This window comes from Castor canadensis, chromosome 7 (assembly GCF_047511655.1).
Source record: "Castor canadensis chromosome 7, mCasCan1.hap1v2, whole genome shotgun sequence".
NCBI lineage: Eukaryota > Metazoa > Chordata > Mammalia > Rodentia > Castoridae > Castor > Castor canadensis.
The window spans coordinates 90,292,835-90,311,486 of record NC_133392.1 but is presented as its reverse complement, the minus strand read 5'-3'; the positions used below and the strand labels follow the sequence as shown (position 1 = coordinate 90,311,486).

The window sequence follows — 18,652 nt, the reverse complement described above, 5'->3', positions numbered from 1 at the left end:
CACTAATAAGAAATAGTAAGAGAACTCCACATAAAGAGAAACGATATCAGATGGTAACTTAGACCTACAAAGGAAAACATACATTTAAATATTTTTAATTTTCTCATAATGAAAAACCAAGTATTTAAAGCAAAAATTATTATCTTATATTGCTGGATTTTAATATATATATAGATGTATCATATATGGCTAACAGTAACTCAAAGGATGAGATTAAGTAGGAATATATTATTGTAAGTATATGAGGTTCAACTACACTATTCTATATGGGCTGTTCTGTATTAAATCCAAGTTGACTGTGATAAATTAAAGCTTAATGTTGTAATCCCTACAGAAACCACTGAAAAATGGAATAAAGGACAGAATTTTCTCCTTTACTACAGATAAGGAAACTTCTGCTTTCAGTCTGCTAAGAACAACTAAAAAAACCTGTATAAATATAAAAAAAATATGGTTGACAGTTTCAATGATCAGCCAAAGCACCAGAGTCAGAGGATTAGTAAAGAAGAAGGAAGTGTAATAAAGTATGCTAGACCTTCTTCAGCACATTTTTCCCTAGGGGAAATTGCTGAGAAAAAAATGGTGTCCTACAGCTCTGACAGTCTTTGGAGCTGGTGAAATTGGGAAGCAACGAGGATAGGGAAATAAAACTTGTGGCGTTCATGTCTGGCAAAGGAGGACAGAATCCCACCTGAGGCCTTCAGTTCAGACACCTGAAGGACTACCCCAAGAGAGTAATGACAAAGTAGAAGACAAAGAAAAACAAGTAGAAGAAAAAGATTCAGGTCTCAGGAGGCCTAACTCCCAGTCTTGAACTGACCTAATCACTGGTTAGGGGATTTTGGCAGGCAAAGGAAATTAAATTCTATTGGAAGGGCACTATTATCATCCACAGCTTCTACAATTTTTTTTAATATGTAATGTCTGACATTTAATAAAAATATTGTTAAATATTCAAGAAGACCAGAGCAAATGACTGGAAACAAAAGAAAAAATAGACAATATAAGTAGTTATTAAGGATATTGGGATAATCAGATATGGACTTTCAGTCAATTGTGATTAATATTCTAAATAATGATAAATAATATGGGAGATTTTCCCAAGGAATCGGAATCTATAAAATGGTGTAATCAGAATTAAAAATTTATAGTGTATAAAATTAAGGACTCAGAGGTAGGTTTAACATCACATTAAACATAGCAGAAATAAGAATAATGAATGGAAAGAAAAACTAGTTCGGGAAAAGATAAATAGCATAAATACAAGATGAAGATTATAGACAAAAGCATAAGAGATACATATAACAAAGTAAATATGCCTAAAATATGTATAACTGAAGTCTCAGAATGAAAGAACAATAGAATTGGCAGTAGTAATATTTGATGAAACCCTGAGCAAAAATTTTCTGAAGTTTACCAAAGAGAATAACAGATTACAAAAGCACTTGGCAAATAATTACACAGAAATCTACCCTAAGCCATAGTAGTTAAGCTCTTAAAAGACAAAGACAAAACCAATCTTAAAAGCAAAGGAAAAAAAGCCATAATATTCTCAACTGAGCAAATACAAAACTTAAAGCTGGTATTTCAACAGAAATGGTAGAAGCAAGAGGATAATAATATATGTTTATAAGAAAATAAATGGCAATCTGGAATACTGTGCCCAGTGAAAATGTCCTACAGACAGAGGAGAGGCATTAGTTTTTAGATAAATAAAAAAATTAGGAAAATTTGTTACCAGTAGATTTACATTAAAAGAAATAGGGAGATTCTACATCAGATGGTAAATTATTCCTGATGAAAGTATTGTAATGAAGGGAGAAAAGAAAGGTACAGAGAAGGGTAAATAGGTGGACAAAACTAAATTAATCTTGTCAGCTTAAAATGTTAGTAAATAACAATATCCTATAGGGTTACCTGTGTGTACAGCAAAATGTATGAAAATAATATCCTCAAATGTCTGAGAGAGATAAGCAAGATTAAAATGTCTCAACTTGGTGTTATCTGGAAAGTGGAAAAGTACTAATTTATATTGCTTCTACAAAGTTAAGGATACTTACTGTAGTCTCTAGAGTTTGTTTCTTTATTAAAAGAAAGTAAAAGAGTGTATGACTAATAGCTACAAGAGGAAAAATGGAATAATAAAAATATTTTAGCAATACAAAGGAAGGCAAAAAAAAAAAGAATGGAAACAAGGAAACAAATCAGAGATGAAACAAACTGAAGTATTATTAAGATAGCAAGTTTAAATACAAACATTATTTATATTAAATTGACTAGATGTGCTAATTAAAAGTCTAAAATTATGAAGGTGGAATATAAATAAAAATACAACCATAGTGAGGTGTGATGGTGCATGCCTGTAATCACAGTTATTCAGGTGGCAGAGTTAGGAGGATTGTGAACTTAGGACCATCCAGGGCAAAGTTAGTAAGAACTCTTTTTCAAAAACAAAGTAAAATCAACAGGGCTGAGCGTTATGATTCAGTGACAGAGTCCTTGCTTTGCAAGTGCCCCTGGGCTCAATACTTCATACTGAGGCAATATTAACAGCAACTACAATATGCTGCCTACAAAAGACATATCTAACTAAAAGGGTGCATAAAGGTTAAAAATAAAAAAGATAAAAGATATATCACAAAGACACTAACCAAAATAAAGCTGGCATAATTATACTAACAGCAGATTAAATAAACCTTAAGGCTATTTTATTTATCTCTAGTACCTTAGAGATAAAAGGGACATTTCATAATGACACAATAATCTGTATAACAGAATGACATAATCAGTGTTGTACTGGAGCTGACATGGACTACCTTCTCAGAGCCACTGTATGCATTTCTTCCTAGCTCCATGTCTAGTAATGTCAATTTAAAGCACTAAATCATCCACAATAGAGTATTTGCACCATAGAAATGGGCAAATGCTAAAAATTATGGATTGTCTTTCTTCCTTCTTGCATTGCATTTACCAGCATACCCCCAAATTAACTGAATGCAACTAATTATATGTATAAAGCAATAGAGGAGAGAACCAAAAGAAGTAACAGGTAAATCTACAATCATGATTGGATATTTGAGCACAACTATCTCATAAAATTGATAGGACAAAAAGACAATAAAGAATTTTCCCAATAAAGATAAGGAAAGAAGGATTTTAGTGACTTTTCCAAGTACCCAAAACACTGAGTGGAAGGGCAGGGACTGAATCAAGTTTTCTGCCTGTAAGTCTGACAGACTGCTATGGTTTATATTACAGAAAATATCTGTGATATTTGCCTTATAAAGACCACTGTCATTTGTATATTATTATATAAAAATGAGGAGAAAAGTAAGGCACACTTCTAAATAATGGATAAATACAGCTGTACTTCATTTTAAAGAAAGTCTTCATATTTAATACATAAAATAAAAAATATTTATGAAACAAATTATTGGGATAGCATGACTTTAAAGCAGCCTAATAATTTCACTAAGGGAGTTGGCACAACCTTCTTTGGCGATAACCATCCTGGAACCATTAAATATTTAATGATGATGACATTGGAGGTAATAGCAGCAGCTAGTGTTGAGAGACTGATAATTTTGTGTCTGGTACTATTTAAAGCATTTTCCCATGTTGACTTGTTGAATCCATTCAACAACCAAATGAGAAAAGTATTTTTATTATCTCCATTTAACTGCGAGGTTACTTGAGACAATGAGCACAAATCACACAGCTCATTTTCTGAACACTCTTAACCACTGACAGTGTTTAAATTGATTTGCCTTAAAGTTATTATTTCAGGAACATCCTTAAAACACAAACCATGATATTTCTGTTCTTTTTATATAACAATACTGGGCACTGAACTATGTTCCTTGCACTCAAGCAAGCACTGCACCACTTGAGCCATGACCCAGATCCTTTTGGTTTAGTTTGTTTTTAGATAGGATCCCTCACTTTTGTCTAGGCTGACCTCAGACCATGATTTTCCCTCCTCCTCCTAAGAACCTGGGATTACAGACATGTACCTCCATGCCTGGTTTGTATATACTTCTTAAATTCTACTTAGTAATATCATTTATATTTCTGAATGAAGTCATTACTTTTGGAACAAAAAGTATAGCACATAGAAACCAGATTATAGAATATGTTTTCTTTTCATTTAGAATCAAACCCTGAAAACACTTTTTCTTAAATAGGCAATCAGACCTTCGTTGACCCATTTCAAATTACACACAAACCATACATAATGAAGTTAATCATTGAAATATTTTTAAAGTATACTCCTCAGTGATATTGGTACACTGATATGGTAAAGCATCATTACCATGCATCTCCAGAATGTTGTCATCATCCCAAAGAGAAACTTTGTACTTAGAAAATTCCTACCTCTGGTAATCCTCATTCTGCTCTCTATCTGTACGAATTTGTCTACTCTTGGTACCTCATGTAAGTGAAATCATACACTACTTGTCCTTTTGTGTCTAGTTTAATTTTACTTAGCATAGTGTTTTCAAGGTTCATTCATGTATAGAATATATCTGAATTTCATCTTTTCTAAGGATGAATAATATTACATTGTATGTATATACCACATTTTCCTTATGCATTCATCTGTTGATTAAGAATTGAGTTGTTTTCACCCTTTGAGTTATTATGACTAATGTTCCTATGAACACTGGTGTACAAGTACCCATTTGAGTCTCAATTTTCAATTCTTTTGGGTATACACCTAGAAGTAAAATTGCTGAGTGATATGGTAATTCTATTTAACTTTTGAGGAACTGCCAAACTATTTTCCATAGTGGCCTGCAGCATTTTTGTGCAGGGTTTTCAGTTTCTCCACATCCTCATGAACACTTTTTCTTTTTCTTTTCTATTTTTTTTAAAAATAAAAGCCATCATAATGGGTGTAATTCCAACACTAACAATTAATTCTCCACATACCACTTATGATATCTAAAATTTAATTCAAATCTGACACTAACTACCTGGAGTTAGGATCAAATTCCATGTTTGAAAATTCAGTCCCACACATCTGCCCCTACTTCAGATGGTAAGTGCAAGTTCCAGGCCACCTGTAATTTTAACTAACCAACAATAAGTGGGTGGTTCCCATGACTTCTTAAGTTTGACAATTTGCTAGAACTTGGGGAAACATTTTGCTTATATTTTCTCTATTATAAAGGGTACAGGTCAGGATCAATTTGAAAGTATGGGTTGATTGTTTTTATGTTGTTGAGCTCAGGGTTTTAATTTTTACATATTAATCTCCTACCAGATACATATATTACAGGCATTCCCCATTCCACAGGCTGCTTCTTCCTTTTCTTGATGGTTGCTCTCTTCCCTTCCTTTAATGTACAAGATTATTTTTAAAAATTTTAATGTAGTCATATTTGTCTTTCTTCTTGTTGAGTGTTTTTGGCGTTATTTTAAGAAGTCATTGTCAAATCCAATTCTATGAAGATTTTCTCCTAAGAGATTTATAGTTTTAACTCTTACATTTATATATTTGATCCCATTTTGAATTAATTCTTACATATAATGTAAGGTATAAAGAGTCCAGCTTTTCCTTTGCATGTAGATATCTAGCTTTTCCAGCTCCATTTTTGAAAAGACTGTATTTTATCCATTGGATAGAGTTGACACCCTCATTGAAAATCATTTGAGCATAAGTGTTAAGAGTTTATTTCTGTACCATGGCCTCATTTTGTAAAAATAGGAAATAGGCTGTATAATCCTTCCGTGGGAATATAACAGATACTTTCTAATAGTGTAATTTTACATATTACACAATGTGAGGGGGGTTATCATGTGTAATAACATCATATGGTAACAAAAGAAGAAAAATATCACCCAAATAATTTAAAGCACATTTTTTTATTATAGATAGGTAAGTGTGATTTGCTGTGGCTAAAGGTATGTTGATAATAGATGAACAAGCTTTTCTATATAGCAGGAGGTATAATATTTTTCTTTTAATATTGAACCAATGTTTTTCTGACAACAAGGAAAGACTGAACTTGGCTAAGTCCATTTTAACTGGCAAAAGACTTTTCCTGGATGTTGCTTTAAAGATTGGTAAAATAAATTCTTTTAAGTGCTAACACACTGAATTTAAGAATAGTTAAAGAAAATAAATGAATATACAAAATGTATTTCTACATTTTCTACAAAATGTATTTCTATATTTCTACATTATAGAAATATAAAGTTTTTATAATTTAAAACAGCAGCAGTTTCAAAATATTTGCTGAATTAAAACTTTACAAAATATATATACATAGTATCATTCCAGATGATCATGGATTTTTAAAATAGTATATCACAGCCCCTAACTTCTAGCCCAAACCTACTACTGGATGTAGCTGGCCAAAAATATTTTTTACAACAATTAAAAAAAAAAAACCAAAAGAAACCTTCCAATTCTCTTGTGTATATGCACAGGTTACAATGTGCTGGCTTTGATTTTATATGCACAAAGAGAATTTTAAAATAAAACAAAGACTTCACATAAATAATTCTTTTACTTGTTATTAAGTATGTGAACAAACAAATTAAAATAAGTACTAACAATCAAAATGTATCCTGATGTAACCAGTACATACACTCTTCATGACAAAGATGAAAAAAGAAATAAAATAGTCTATGAAAGCCACAAGCACCTTGTTTTAGAAAGCACCAAGCAACACAAAAAGGCAACACGTAAGAGGTAGTGTACCACTGGCTAAGATGTAACATGCCCATTGGGGACCTGAATACAGCTTAGTGTTTGGGAAAATAAGACATATTAGACTGTGGCTTGCAATTTTTAGACAGAAACATTGCACACTTGGGAGCATTAGCCAGTATTGCTCCATAGTGCTCTGCATCTCCAGCTGTCTAATGGGTACTTTACTCTCAGTCAAAAAATATAGGATACCCTGAAGATTTCCAAGTTTATAAACTTTCAGTTCTAGGAAATTCTGTAAGAAAGCTTAGATCAATAAAATTTTTCAAAGAATTAAATACTTTATCAATTATAGTACTTTAAAAATGCAATTTCTCCTTCTTAGGAGGAAGTGTTTTCTTCCTGAGATCGTTTAAGATTTAGCCAATGTCTTTATACCATTCATTTCATAATGACAGTATCTTTCTGTCTATATTTTTCCCTTTGCAGCAATTACCTGGCCAACAGCATGAATTCTGAACTAATCCAGAGATTAGAGAAAGCATACAGAACTGCTTTCAATGTGATACTTTCGTTCAGTTTTGAGATGAGGAAGTTTTTGTATTTCAACCACTGGAAGTTGATTAGGGTCCTGGGTATGGAAAAGGAATTTAGCCTTATGCCAGCTGCCATCCTGAATCTGTAAAATAAAAACAAAATGCTTTCATATGTAACTGTTTATTTAGCAATCATTCTCAGCAGACAATGCCCTTCATAGACAATGTAGATTTGTTTTAAGGTTTAGGGAATAGAAAACATTTAGAACAATGTTCAATAAATGGTAATAGCTACTATCAATAATGGGAAATGTAGATTTGTTCCTTTCTTTATAATAGTACTGTGTTTTGATTTTTCACTTCCAGAAGCTAGTGCCAGGCTTCTGCTTCTGTCTTTCATGGATCTTTGTATGAGACATGAATTGAAAGTCCACACCATTCCTAATATGAACCATACCCATCTGTTCTGTGTGCCCCTATGTGTGACTGATTCTTCAGGGTGGGCGTTTTTCTTGGGTGTGAGGGAATGAGTTATCTCAACCTCTGTACTTTAGGCAGGAAATACTGTCTTAATCAGAAATGGTTAAATTATGTTGAATCATCTTTTAGATTTCTTCCCCCCCATTTCTGTGGCTCTGCATTTATATAGTTTCCCTCTTTCCTCTCTTTTTCCTGGCTTCCGTTTCTCATATTACTACATATTCTGTTATTTTTGATAAATTCAGTGGAGCAAAAACATATCATGAATGTCCTATGATAAAGATTCAATAAGACAAAATAAGGGGTGGGAATATAGCTCAGTGATAGAGTGCTTGCCCAGGGTGCATAAGGCCCTGGGAGCAATCCCTTGCATTGCATGTAGATAAAATAGAGAAACACAATTGACTAGCTTTGTGGAACTTTTTGTTCAGAAGTTGGTTTTTTTTTTTTTTTTACTTACTTGGAATTATCAAGGTCTGAGTTTTAAAATTTGTAGGTACTTTAAAGATTATTTATATTATAAATTTCATGTTAAACCTAAGGCCATTGAAGTTCATTGATAAGTAATTTGTCTAATGTCATAAACTTGATGTGATAACTAGACCTAGAATTCCTTGTGTAAGACATTGGTAGATTAATCCATTAATTTATTGTACATGAAGCATACTTAGCATAGATGAATAATACGTATCCTAAATTTTCCTACAGTGTCTAGAACATATAAGGGTGAATAAACTAGTTCTGGCTTCAGAATTAAGCAGCTTATAAATCTAGCTAGCAAGAGAAAAAGGATAAACAAATAAACATAATAGAAGACCCATATATGGCAAGTACAGTATAAATCATCAGACAATGAGTATAAATTCCTTGTTTCTAACTAGAATGGTCAGGGAAAGGCTTTATGAAAAAATTCAGAATTTAGATGGGTCTTAAAGTGAATCAAATTTTCACTTGATTATAGAAGCAGAGAAGGACACTTCAGAGAAAAGGCATGAGCAAAACAATACTACTCCCCATTCCCTGTCCCCCCCAAAAACAGATGGTAACATACAAGGTGGTAGGGAAAATGAGTGTAGCGTGGAGTTAAAACAGACTTTGGTCTGGGCATATTTTAATAGAAAACCAGGTACTACCACTTTCCTCACATATAAATGAGAATAATAAAAACCTACCTCACAAAACTGAAAATTAAATGAGATTTCAATTAAAAATCTCTAGCAGTACTATGAAACATGGGCTTTGGAGTTGTATGTACCTGGGATTGATATCTTGCTCCTTCACTAAGTAGGTGCATAACCTTATGCCAGTTACTTACCTCTCTGTGCCTTCATTTTCTTACCTATGAAATTAGACTATTCTTTCTTTATAAAGCTGTTATGTGATTAAATAATATGTATTTACTGCATAGCCACTTACCCAAAAACTAGTAGTAGGAGTTGTTACTATTATTGTAATAACAAATAGATCAGTTTGACCATAATTTAGACAGCCAGAAAGTCCAAGCTAGTTGGTGCCTGACTGTTATAAGTGCTGAATAGAATTAGTAAGTTTGGATTGTGTCTGAGTTACTAGTGAACCAGAAAACTGAAAGTTTCTGGGAAAGATTATAAAAGTTACATGAATTTGTTGGTGATGCTGAGCTCTTCAAATACAGAGAATAAGAGCCATATACTTCTCATAGCTTACCTAAGGTTTTTCAAATATCCAAGCACTATTTGTTTGGAAATGAAATGTTATGAAAAAGTAGTCTCTTAGAAATGGTAAGAGATGTTAAATCATAGTACAACAGGATAGGAAACCAAGCTACTTAAAATAATTAATGATATATACATGAAGTAGACAACTCTATTCTCTCTAATAGGGGTTAGCAAACTGTTCTCTAACGGGCCAGATAGGGGCTGGGCATGGTGGTGCACACCTGAAATCCCAGACACTTGAGAGGTAGAGATTGGGAGGATTGCAATTGAAGGCTGCTCTGGGAAAAAGTGTGAGACTCAAGGCTGAGGGCATGGCTCAAGTGATATTGTTGCTTGCCTACTAAGCATGAGGCCATGAGTTTAATCCCCAATACAGAAAACAAAACAAAATGAAACAAAACAAAAAGCCCTAGGGACCAAATACAGAAAATATTTTAGATTTTGTGAGCCATAATGTCTCTTTCATATATCCTTAACTCTGCTATTGTAGTATGATAACAGCCATAGATAATACATAAATGAGCATGGCTGTGTTCCAATAACAATTTATTTACAAAAACAGCTATCAGACTTGGCCCAGTAACTGTACTTTGCTAACACCTGATTTATGAAATAATGTTTTAAAATTACAGATTTTTTATAACATCCATTACTTAATTTTAATATGAAAAATAAGTTAAAGTTTAAGTACTGACTAGTAGGGCATTAATCTACAATTATATTCATATTTAATTGTATAGGGCCTGGTAGAATGAAATAAATCTAACCTGCCTCTGTAACTTGTCTTCTATGTAGTAATGATGTGTAGAATAACAGCAATGGACACACGAGAGAAATCTGTTTATCTATATGCTCTGTCTGTCTGTCTATCTATCTATCTATCTATCTTCCATCTATCCACCCATCTATCTAGATATACTTATTTAATATATGGAATAAAATTTAATTTATGGATTAACACCTGTTTTGCATGTAAAATTCATTAATAACTAATTGGTAAAATGAAAGTTTTCCAGGTATAATCATATGATTGATTCTGAAAAATGTGTAGTTATGTTGGGCACATTAAAATTTAATACCATCTGCATTTTCAGTTTATACTTGAAGTCTTACTCTTATAATTCTATAGTTTTATCAACTTTAAGTTAAGTCATATTGAAAAGTTCTTAAAATGCCATTCTTTTACCTTGCAGTCATCTGAAAGCACTTCAGGTTCAAGTAGAGTATTTTCTTCAAAAATCTGACCATTCCATCCTTTAAAACCAATGGATAATCCTGGGCCTTTTGTTTGTGCATTTGTCCACCTTGGGGTGTTGAGACAGTGAATGGTGATGACATGGGTGGCTTCTGAGCTCAGTAAATGAAGGAAGTTCATCTGGACTTTCCCAACTCCAAACTCCAACTAATGTCATGGAAACAATATTCATGTTATAAAATGTGGCAGCTTAGATGCATCTACTTTGGGGCAATGTAAGGAAAGTCTTTGAAAAAAGGCAGCCTGAGAGAAATACTTTTCTTAGAATTTAATTGCTATTCATGGTATGCTGGTAAATGTTTTAATCATTGTTTCTTGGGGGAAAAATCTCAAATTTATTTTCTGATTACTATGATGGCTAATTTCAGACTGCCAGGGTAATGCCACTGAACATGGACTTGGGAAAGATGTTGACAGTAGGTTCTCCCGAACCTTGGCTCAAGCATACCAGCAAGCCACTGCATATAATTTTCAAAAGTACAGATAATTTTATAATGCTACCTAAAATGCAGCAATAATTTATCTTAGGTTAATGCTTTATACATTTTTTTCATAAAAACCTGAAATTCTGTTTATGCCTTCATTTGAGATTTTTTTTTCATGAGCTTCCAAAGATAAGTTAAAAGTAATAACAACTTGGTTGAGTAATTTTAACTATGAGAGTCTGTAAGGATTAAGACAAAATGTTGTTTGTGTTGCCAACCCCTAAAGTAGTTCCAAATAGTGAGTCATCAATAAATGCTTATTTAATGAATGAATGTATAAACAAGTCTTAACTAACAAGATGAACAATATGTGGAAAAACTGGAGTTAGGATTGCACCTTTCCACACTTGGACCGGGAAGTAAATGTTTCTATAGCTCTAGACATTATTATTATTATTATTATTATTATTATTATTATTCTAGCATTATTCAAATGGGGGATGTACATTATATAAGTAAATAGAAATGGCTCCTATTGAGGAATTTATATTAATCTTCAAACATAGAAAAATATCAATTATGAGATAATGGAGCGAGAAAAAACCAAACCAAAACAAAGCAGTAACAACAACAAAAAAGAAAACCACAATGTACTATTGGGTATGAACACTTGCTTAGCATACCCAGGCCTTGGATTTGAAGCCTAGCACCATGGAGAAAACAAAAGAAAACAGGAAAAGAGAGAAAATGCAAAACAAGGCCATTAGGATAAAAGCATAAGGATAATCATAAGGAACGTTAGTGCTTAAGTAATTTGGTTTCTTCATGTTATAGATCAAAATCAGAAATGTGGAAGACTTTAACTTTTTTTTTTTTTTTTACTATATACTATCCACATTTTATTTTATTTTTTTCATTTTTCTTTTATTATTCATATGTGCATACAAGGATTGGTTCATTACTCCCCACTGCCCCCACCCCCTCCCTTACCACCCACTCCGCCCCCTTCCTCTCCCCCCCCCCTCAATACCTAGCAGAAACTATTTTGCCCTTATTTCTAATTTTGTTGTAGAGAGAGTACAAGCAATAATAGGAAGGAACAAGGGCCCTTGCTGGTTGAGATAAGGATAGCTATACAGGGCATTGACTCACATTGATTTCCTGCGCGTGGGTGTTACCTTCTAGGTTAATTCTTTTTGATCTAACCTTTTCTCTAGTACCTGTTCCCCTTTTCCTATTGGCCTCAGTTGCTTTAAGGTATCTGCTTTAGCTTCTCCGCGTTAAGGGCAACAAATGCTAGCTAGTTTTTTAGGTGTCTTACCTATCCTCATCCCTCCCTTGTGTGCTCTCGCTTTTATCATGTGCTCATAGTCCAATCCCCTTGTTGTGTTTGCCCTTGATCTAATGTCCACATATGAGGGAGAACATACGATTTTTGGTTTTTTGGGCCAGGCTAACCTCACTCAGAATGATGTTCTCCAATTCCATCCATTTACCAGCGAATGATAACATTTCGTTCTTCTTCATGGCTGCATAAAATTCCATTGTGTATAGATACCACATTTTCTTATTCCATTCGTCAGTGGTGGGACATCTTGGCTGTTTCCATAACTTGGCTATTGTGAATAGTGCCGCAATAAACATGGATGTGCAGGTGCCTCTGGAGTAACAGTCTTTTGGGTATATCCCCAAGAGTGGTATTGCTGGATCAAATGGTAGATCGATGTCCAGCTTTTTAAGTAGCCTACAGATTTTTTTCCAGAGTGGTTGTACTAGTCTACATTCCCACCAACAGTGTAAGAGGGTTCCTTTTTCCCCCGCATCCTCGCCAACACCTGTTGTGGGTGGTGTTGCTGATGATGGCTATTCTAACAGGGGTGAGGTGGAATCTTAGCGTGGTTTTAATTTGCATTTCCTTTATTGCTAGAGATGGTGAGCATTTTTTCATGTGTTTTCTGGCCATTTGAATTTCTTCTTTTGAGAAAGTTCTATTTAGTTCACATGCCCATTTCTTTATTGGTTCATTAGTTTTGGGAGAATTTAGTTTTTTAAGTTCCCTATATATTCTGGTTATCAGTCCTTTGTCTGATGTATAGTTGGCAAATATTTTCTCCCACTCTGTGGGTGTTCTCTTCAGTTTAGAGACCATTTCTTTTGATGAACAGAAGCTTTTTAGTTTTATGAGGTCCCATTTATCTATGCTATCTCTTAGTTGCTGTGCTGCTGGTGTTTCATTGAGAAGACTTTAACATTTTTGAGCCTCCATTTCCTTGCTGGTAAGTGGGGTTGCACTGGTCTGACAGGGTTGGTATAAGAAGTCAAAGGGACAAATGTAATTTTTCTAGCCTCATGCCTAATATACAGAGCAGGCCCTCTGGTGGCTCACAGTGTCACTCCTTAGGTTGCACTAGAACAGTCTTCCCAGTACTTACCTTCATGAGGTCGAGTTTATGGAAAAGATTAATGGGAGAACTGATTCAGTCACAGAAAGAACTGGAGTGCAGTTCCCTTACAGCTCTTATCTCCTTTGTACAACATCTTTCCTTCCCACAACTCCTTTCATTTTATGATAGTCTGAATGAACTCCGGGGCCAAATTACAGGGGTGTGAAGATGATAGTGTGAGTAATTTGGATGGAAGACTACCATGCTGCTCTTCATTAGAGGTACGTGGTTCCCTAGGAATAGGGAACCCTTCCTCCTCTGTTTTGGGGGAAGACGTATTGACATGAAGTTAATGAAGGAGATAGTGGTTGAACAGTAAGCAGCTAGAGAATGTACTTTTTGGCTACTGCTTTTTAAAATAATGGACAAACACAAATGTATCAGTTCTTTGCCAATGACAAACAAATTCTTGGTAATATACCAAGCTGGTTTAATCAGGAAGAAAAGATACGCAGTTTTAATTTTCAATATATGTTATAAATAGAATTAGGTTTTAGGTATTTTAAAATAGTTGTTACTATACCCAGTGTTGTACCAAAGCAACATGCATTCATTTTAAATAGCTATATTTATGATAGTTATATTATTATATAAAATTATATTTGAAAATTTTTTTGGCACTAGTGAGGTTTGAACTCAGGGCTTTGTGCTTGCTAGGCAGGTACTCACTGCTTTAGCCATACCTCTGGCCCTTTTTGCTTTGGCTATTTTGCAGATATGATCTTTCTTTTTGCCCAGGCCAGCCTGGACTGTGATCCTCCTATTTTATACTTCCCACTATAGCTAGGATGACGGGTATGACCCACCATGTCCAGCTTTCATTTGTTGAGATGTGGGTCTCATAAACTCCCCCACTCCCAGGAGTGGCCTGGAACTGCAGTCCTCTTGATCTCATCCTCTCACATAGCTGGGATGACAGCATGCATCACCATGCCCAGCTATTGCTTGAGATGGGGAAAGGGGGTCTCCCAAACTTTTTCCCCAGGGTTGGTCTTGAGCCATGAACCTCCCAATTTCAGCCTCTCAAGTAGCTAGGATTGCAGGCATGAGTCACTGGTGCCCATCTTGAAAGAAGTTTTAAGTAGAATTCAGTGCATGTCTAAGGGAGGTTATTATGTGCCCAGTCACCAAAAATAGCAAACTTTTGTGGCAAGATTCTTCTTTCAATGATGATGATGATGTAATTGTCAGTGAAACTGTAGGTATCTGATTCCAATAATGAATACTGTAGTTGTTAGGGATTTTCTAATGTATGTGTATGCACAAAAACACAACATGATGCATAATTTTTCCAGGGATAAGGAAAAGATCAGTAGAATAAGCCAAGCCAAGCCAATTATAAAAACAAACAATCAAAATGTCAAGATTTACTGTGATTAAATATTTTTTAAAAACAAAAAATTTGTTTCTCATATATGATAGAGAATGAAGGATACTTCAGTTACATTCTTAAAATTCATATTTATTTAAGGGGATGGGATTTTTAAAATCATTGCTCATGGAAACTGTGCAACATACTAACACATGCTATATGCTAAAATTTAATACATACCCTTGTCACAGAAATAGGAGATAAACATGTCTGGCCACCAGCACTAAAATTGCAGAAAACCTCAATGGCATCTGAAGGGCATCCAAGATTTGGGTCAATCCAGTATTTTCCTATTAATTCATAGTAAAATACAAAGTTATTTAAATCTCATGCTAAATTATATATACTTATATATCATCACAACCTTATCTGTCAAAATACTTAGAATGTTCTATATTTGGTGAATGAATGAAAGTTACAAGAATTATGTAAAATTGATATGGAGAACTGTTTCTCATAATTTAAAGAAATTTCAAAATTCTAATCAAAATGATAGAATCCCTGAGTTTATTCTTCATACTACAGATAAGAACTAACCTAAAAGTGAATTGTCTAAAGCTATGTAATTAACGGAAAAGTTGAATTTAATGTAGTGTGTGTGTGGATTTCTGTTATGTACTGTTAAGAGTTTAAAAATCAATGTTTTGTTTAAAATAGAAACAATTTCAATCTCTCTAAGGAAAAAGATATCACTATGGGTAATACTGATGATTAAAAATAATAAAACTTTTTTATTTTCATAAAGAAGTGTACAATAAAACATGTGGTGCCTGACGTCAGACTGTAGGAAACAGCTGAAAAGTATTGCACTAGCATCCTAATTCCAGAATAAAAGATGCAGAATACTGAAATAGCTTCTTATTCCCAATACAAAGGACAGGAAACAAGGGAAGAATTTTTTAAGAAACATTTTTATTTGCAAATATTAGTTGTATAGGGGAGTTTCATAGAGCCATTTCCATATATGCTTATAATGTACCTTGGTTAGATTCATCCCTTCCATTATTTTCCTTTCTCTCTCCTCTCCCCTTCTTAAAAAACAATTTCAACAGGTTTCATTGTTCTATTTTCATACAAGTATACAAAGCACATCAACCATATTCACTCTCAGTCTCCCTGTCCATTTTCCCCTCCCTGTCCCATTAATACCCCCGAAGGACAGGAATTTCTGAATGAGTCAGCTTTGCTTTCTTGCATGAAAAAGCAAAACAATAAAATGTTTTTTGTCGACTGTTACTTTTTATAATCGGCTGAGATCCTTTTCCATTCTACCTTTATCACATAGTAAATATTCAATCTGAGTTTCCTCTGACTTTCCAAACATTTGTGAATATTCTCTCCTCAATTATTTTAATAATCCTACAAAATGTACACTTGCTGAATTGGTAGCTCAAAGGGTAGGGACTGTTCTCTATTTCAGTGGTTTTCAAATTTCAATGTGCATCAAACCATCTGTCAAAATACACTCTGCTGGGCCCCAGCCCCAGAGTTGTTGATTCAGTAAGTCTTGGGTGGGGCTAGAAAATCTGTATTTCAAATAATATTTAATTCTGGTCCAGGGAGCACATCTGGAGAACCACTAATTTACTGAAATATGGAAGAAAGGGGTGAAGGACAACCACCCTTATTAGTCTCTTTCCTCAGAATTTTGAACATTTTATAAAGTTTGTAGAAATTACAGGCTGGATTTTTTCACCAGAACTAGCGGCTGGTGAATGCAGCCACTATGTTGTACAATAGTGAACTGGTAGGAGATTCATAATATCTTTCATGGTATGCTGGGCTATAAATAAGGTCCCATAGATAAGGTCCCATATATACAAGTCCCATAGATAAGATGTATATTATGATGCCATATCTTCTGCAAACCTAACTGCTCTAATTCAAAACTGGCTCTCTCCTGAGGGTACTGCTTTCCTAGTAGCTTTTTCAAATTCTGCCACAGTTTCTATAGTATAATGCCTGGAGGTAGAAAGGTGACTTTCTTGCTACATCCAGACTATTCTCCCATGTTGAAATGAAACATGTTCAATACTCCATGTTGAAATTGCTACCATGTTTTATCATCCACTACCCTTTCCTGGTGCAACCATTGAGTATTTTTCTTTGATAATTTTAGCTTCTGACTTAATTTCACCTTCAGAAAATCTATTCATGACCTAATTCTTGGTGATTTTAAATCCAATGAACGATGCTCCCAATACTCTGGCCCCTCAGTTCCGTGCACCGTACCCTCCCCAACTGCCTTTCTACCAGTGTCCTATACTTTTCCCTGTTCCCATGCCTTACCTTAACCATTAACTTCCAAGTCATATTTAGCCTTTCTTATCACCCACAACTCGTCTCCTCAGCAATTTCACCTTTCTTCTCTTTCTACTCATTGCCTCTAATGTCTTTAGTACAGTAATTTTTATTCCTTCAGGACCCACTATCCATTGATATTATCCGTTTTCATGTTCCTCATGATCATGTGTTCCCTTCCTTTTTTACCCAGCTTAAGGCCCATAGTCCTTTATTATAATTATTTCCTCAGATGTCTCAACTCCCTTGCCCAACTTCATTTGTCTTATAAAACTCCAACCCTACATAAATTCAATTTTTTGCCTAATTAGTGAAAAATAAAAACTATGTTGACTGGATTCATTTTAAATTAAATTTATTTTATTTTTGGTGATAGTGGGGTTTGAACTCAGGGCCTCACGTTTGCTAAGCAAGTGCTTTATCACTTGAGCCACTCCACCAGCCCTTTTAAATTTAAATGTGTCATGTGTTTATAATAACATATTTGCCAATAATATTATGTTTCCCTAATTCATTCCATCCGTCCCTTTTCTAGATAACCATATTATACCTGTTTCCCATTCTTATTCTTATTCTTGACTGATAAACCTTCCAAGTTCATTGACAACTGAAGCAATCTGAAGAAACTTATACAAGTTCCTCTTACAACAGCTACCCAATTATCTGTATGCAGATAATTGTGTTCTTATCTAAGATGCTTATCATGTCTATTATGCCTTCAGATTTAAATTCTGCTTGTCTTATTCTCGCTTATGAGTTTGTTTCTCTTGTCTTCTGTTTCTGCCAGTTATTATTTATGATTTTTATCAGTTTTTGTGTCTGGTTATTACTGATTGTATGCTTGGCACTGTATATCTGGAATTATTTGTGGGAATAAGTTGAGCCCTAGAACAGGAGATATTTGTTAGTTTCAGCTAGGCGTGTCAGAGTACCTGCAGTTTGGAACATTTTGATCTTAGTTCAAAGTGTAAGATTTTCTGAGCTATCTAGATGATGCAAAGTGAGGCTTTACACCACCTATATGAGTATCTGTTTTATCCCGGTTTGTCTTCACTCCCAGACCTCAGCCCTTTGAAAGTCTAACTGTCCACTTTTGGTGGGCCACAAATTCCAACTTTTAACCCCTACCCTCAGGAAGCCACCAATAGCACTACTCAGCTTCTCAATATATCCAGGGAAAGAGTAGTTTTAAGTAATGAGTTCATCTCTCTGCTGTCTTCAAAATCTTTAAAAATATTTTGCTATTTTATGCTTATAAATGAAAAAAAGTTATTTAGATAGGTAATTTAAATGACTTGTTTCATTACTGGGATGGGAAGTCCCTGGATCTATCATTCTTAAAATGTCATGAGGTTTTAACCACTACTCTTTCTTTAAATTGCCCTTGGTGAAGATCATCAGTGATCTCTACATTGCTAAATCTTACAGCCTTGCTCAGCCTTCTCTTTGCTTGACATTGATCCAGTGATCTATTACTCCTCTAG

At 34.3% G+C, this 18,652-nt stretch overlaps 1 protein-coding gene and 1 long non-coding RNA gene across 11 annotated transcripts in view; one reads left to right on the top strand and one right to left on the bottom strand.

The window, feature by feature from the left end:
* Positions 1 to 18,652, bottom strand: part of Col24a1 (collagen type XXIV alpha 1 chain) — a 353,893-nt gene that overhangs the window by 7,948 nt on the left and 327,293 nt on the right. For 9 of the 10 annotated variants that reach the window (XM_074079547.1, XM_074079548.1, XM_074079546.1 and 6 more), the window contains 3 exons: positions 15,048 to 15,157; positions 10,558 to 10,773; positions 5,850 to 7,337 (listed from right to left, as the gene is read on the bottom strand). In XM_074079547.1, coding sequence (XP_073935648.1) covers positions 7,191 to 7,337; positions 10,558 to 10,773; positions 15,048 to 15,157 — 473 coding nt within the window. In that variant the 3' untranslated portion in view covers positions 5,850 to 7,190. Of the gene's footprint in view, positions 1 to 5,849; positions 7,338 to 10,557; positions 10,774 to 15,047; positions 15,158 to 18,652 lie in introns of those variants that run through there. The other variant, XR_012449831.1, reaches the window with a different exon arrangement.
* Positions 1 to 18,652, top strand: part of LOC141424872 (uncharacterized) — a 196,170-nt gene that overhangs the window by 5,981 nt on the left and 171,537 nt on the right. The gene's annotated exons all lie outside the window — the stretch shown is intronic.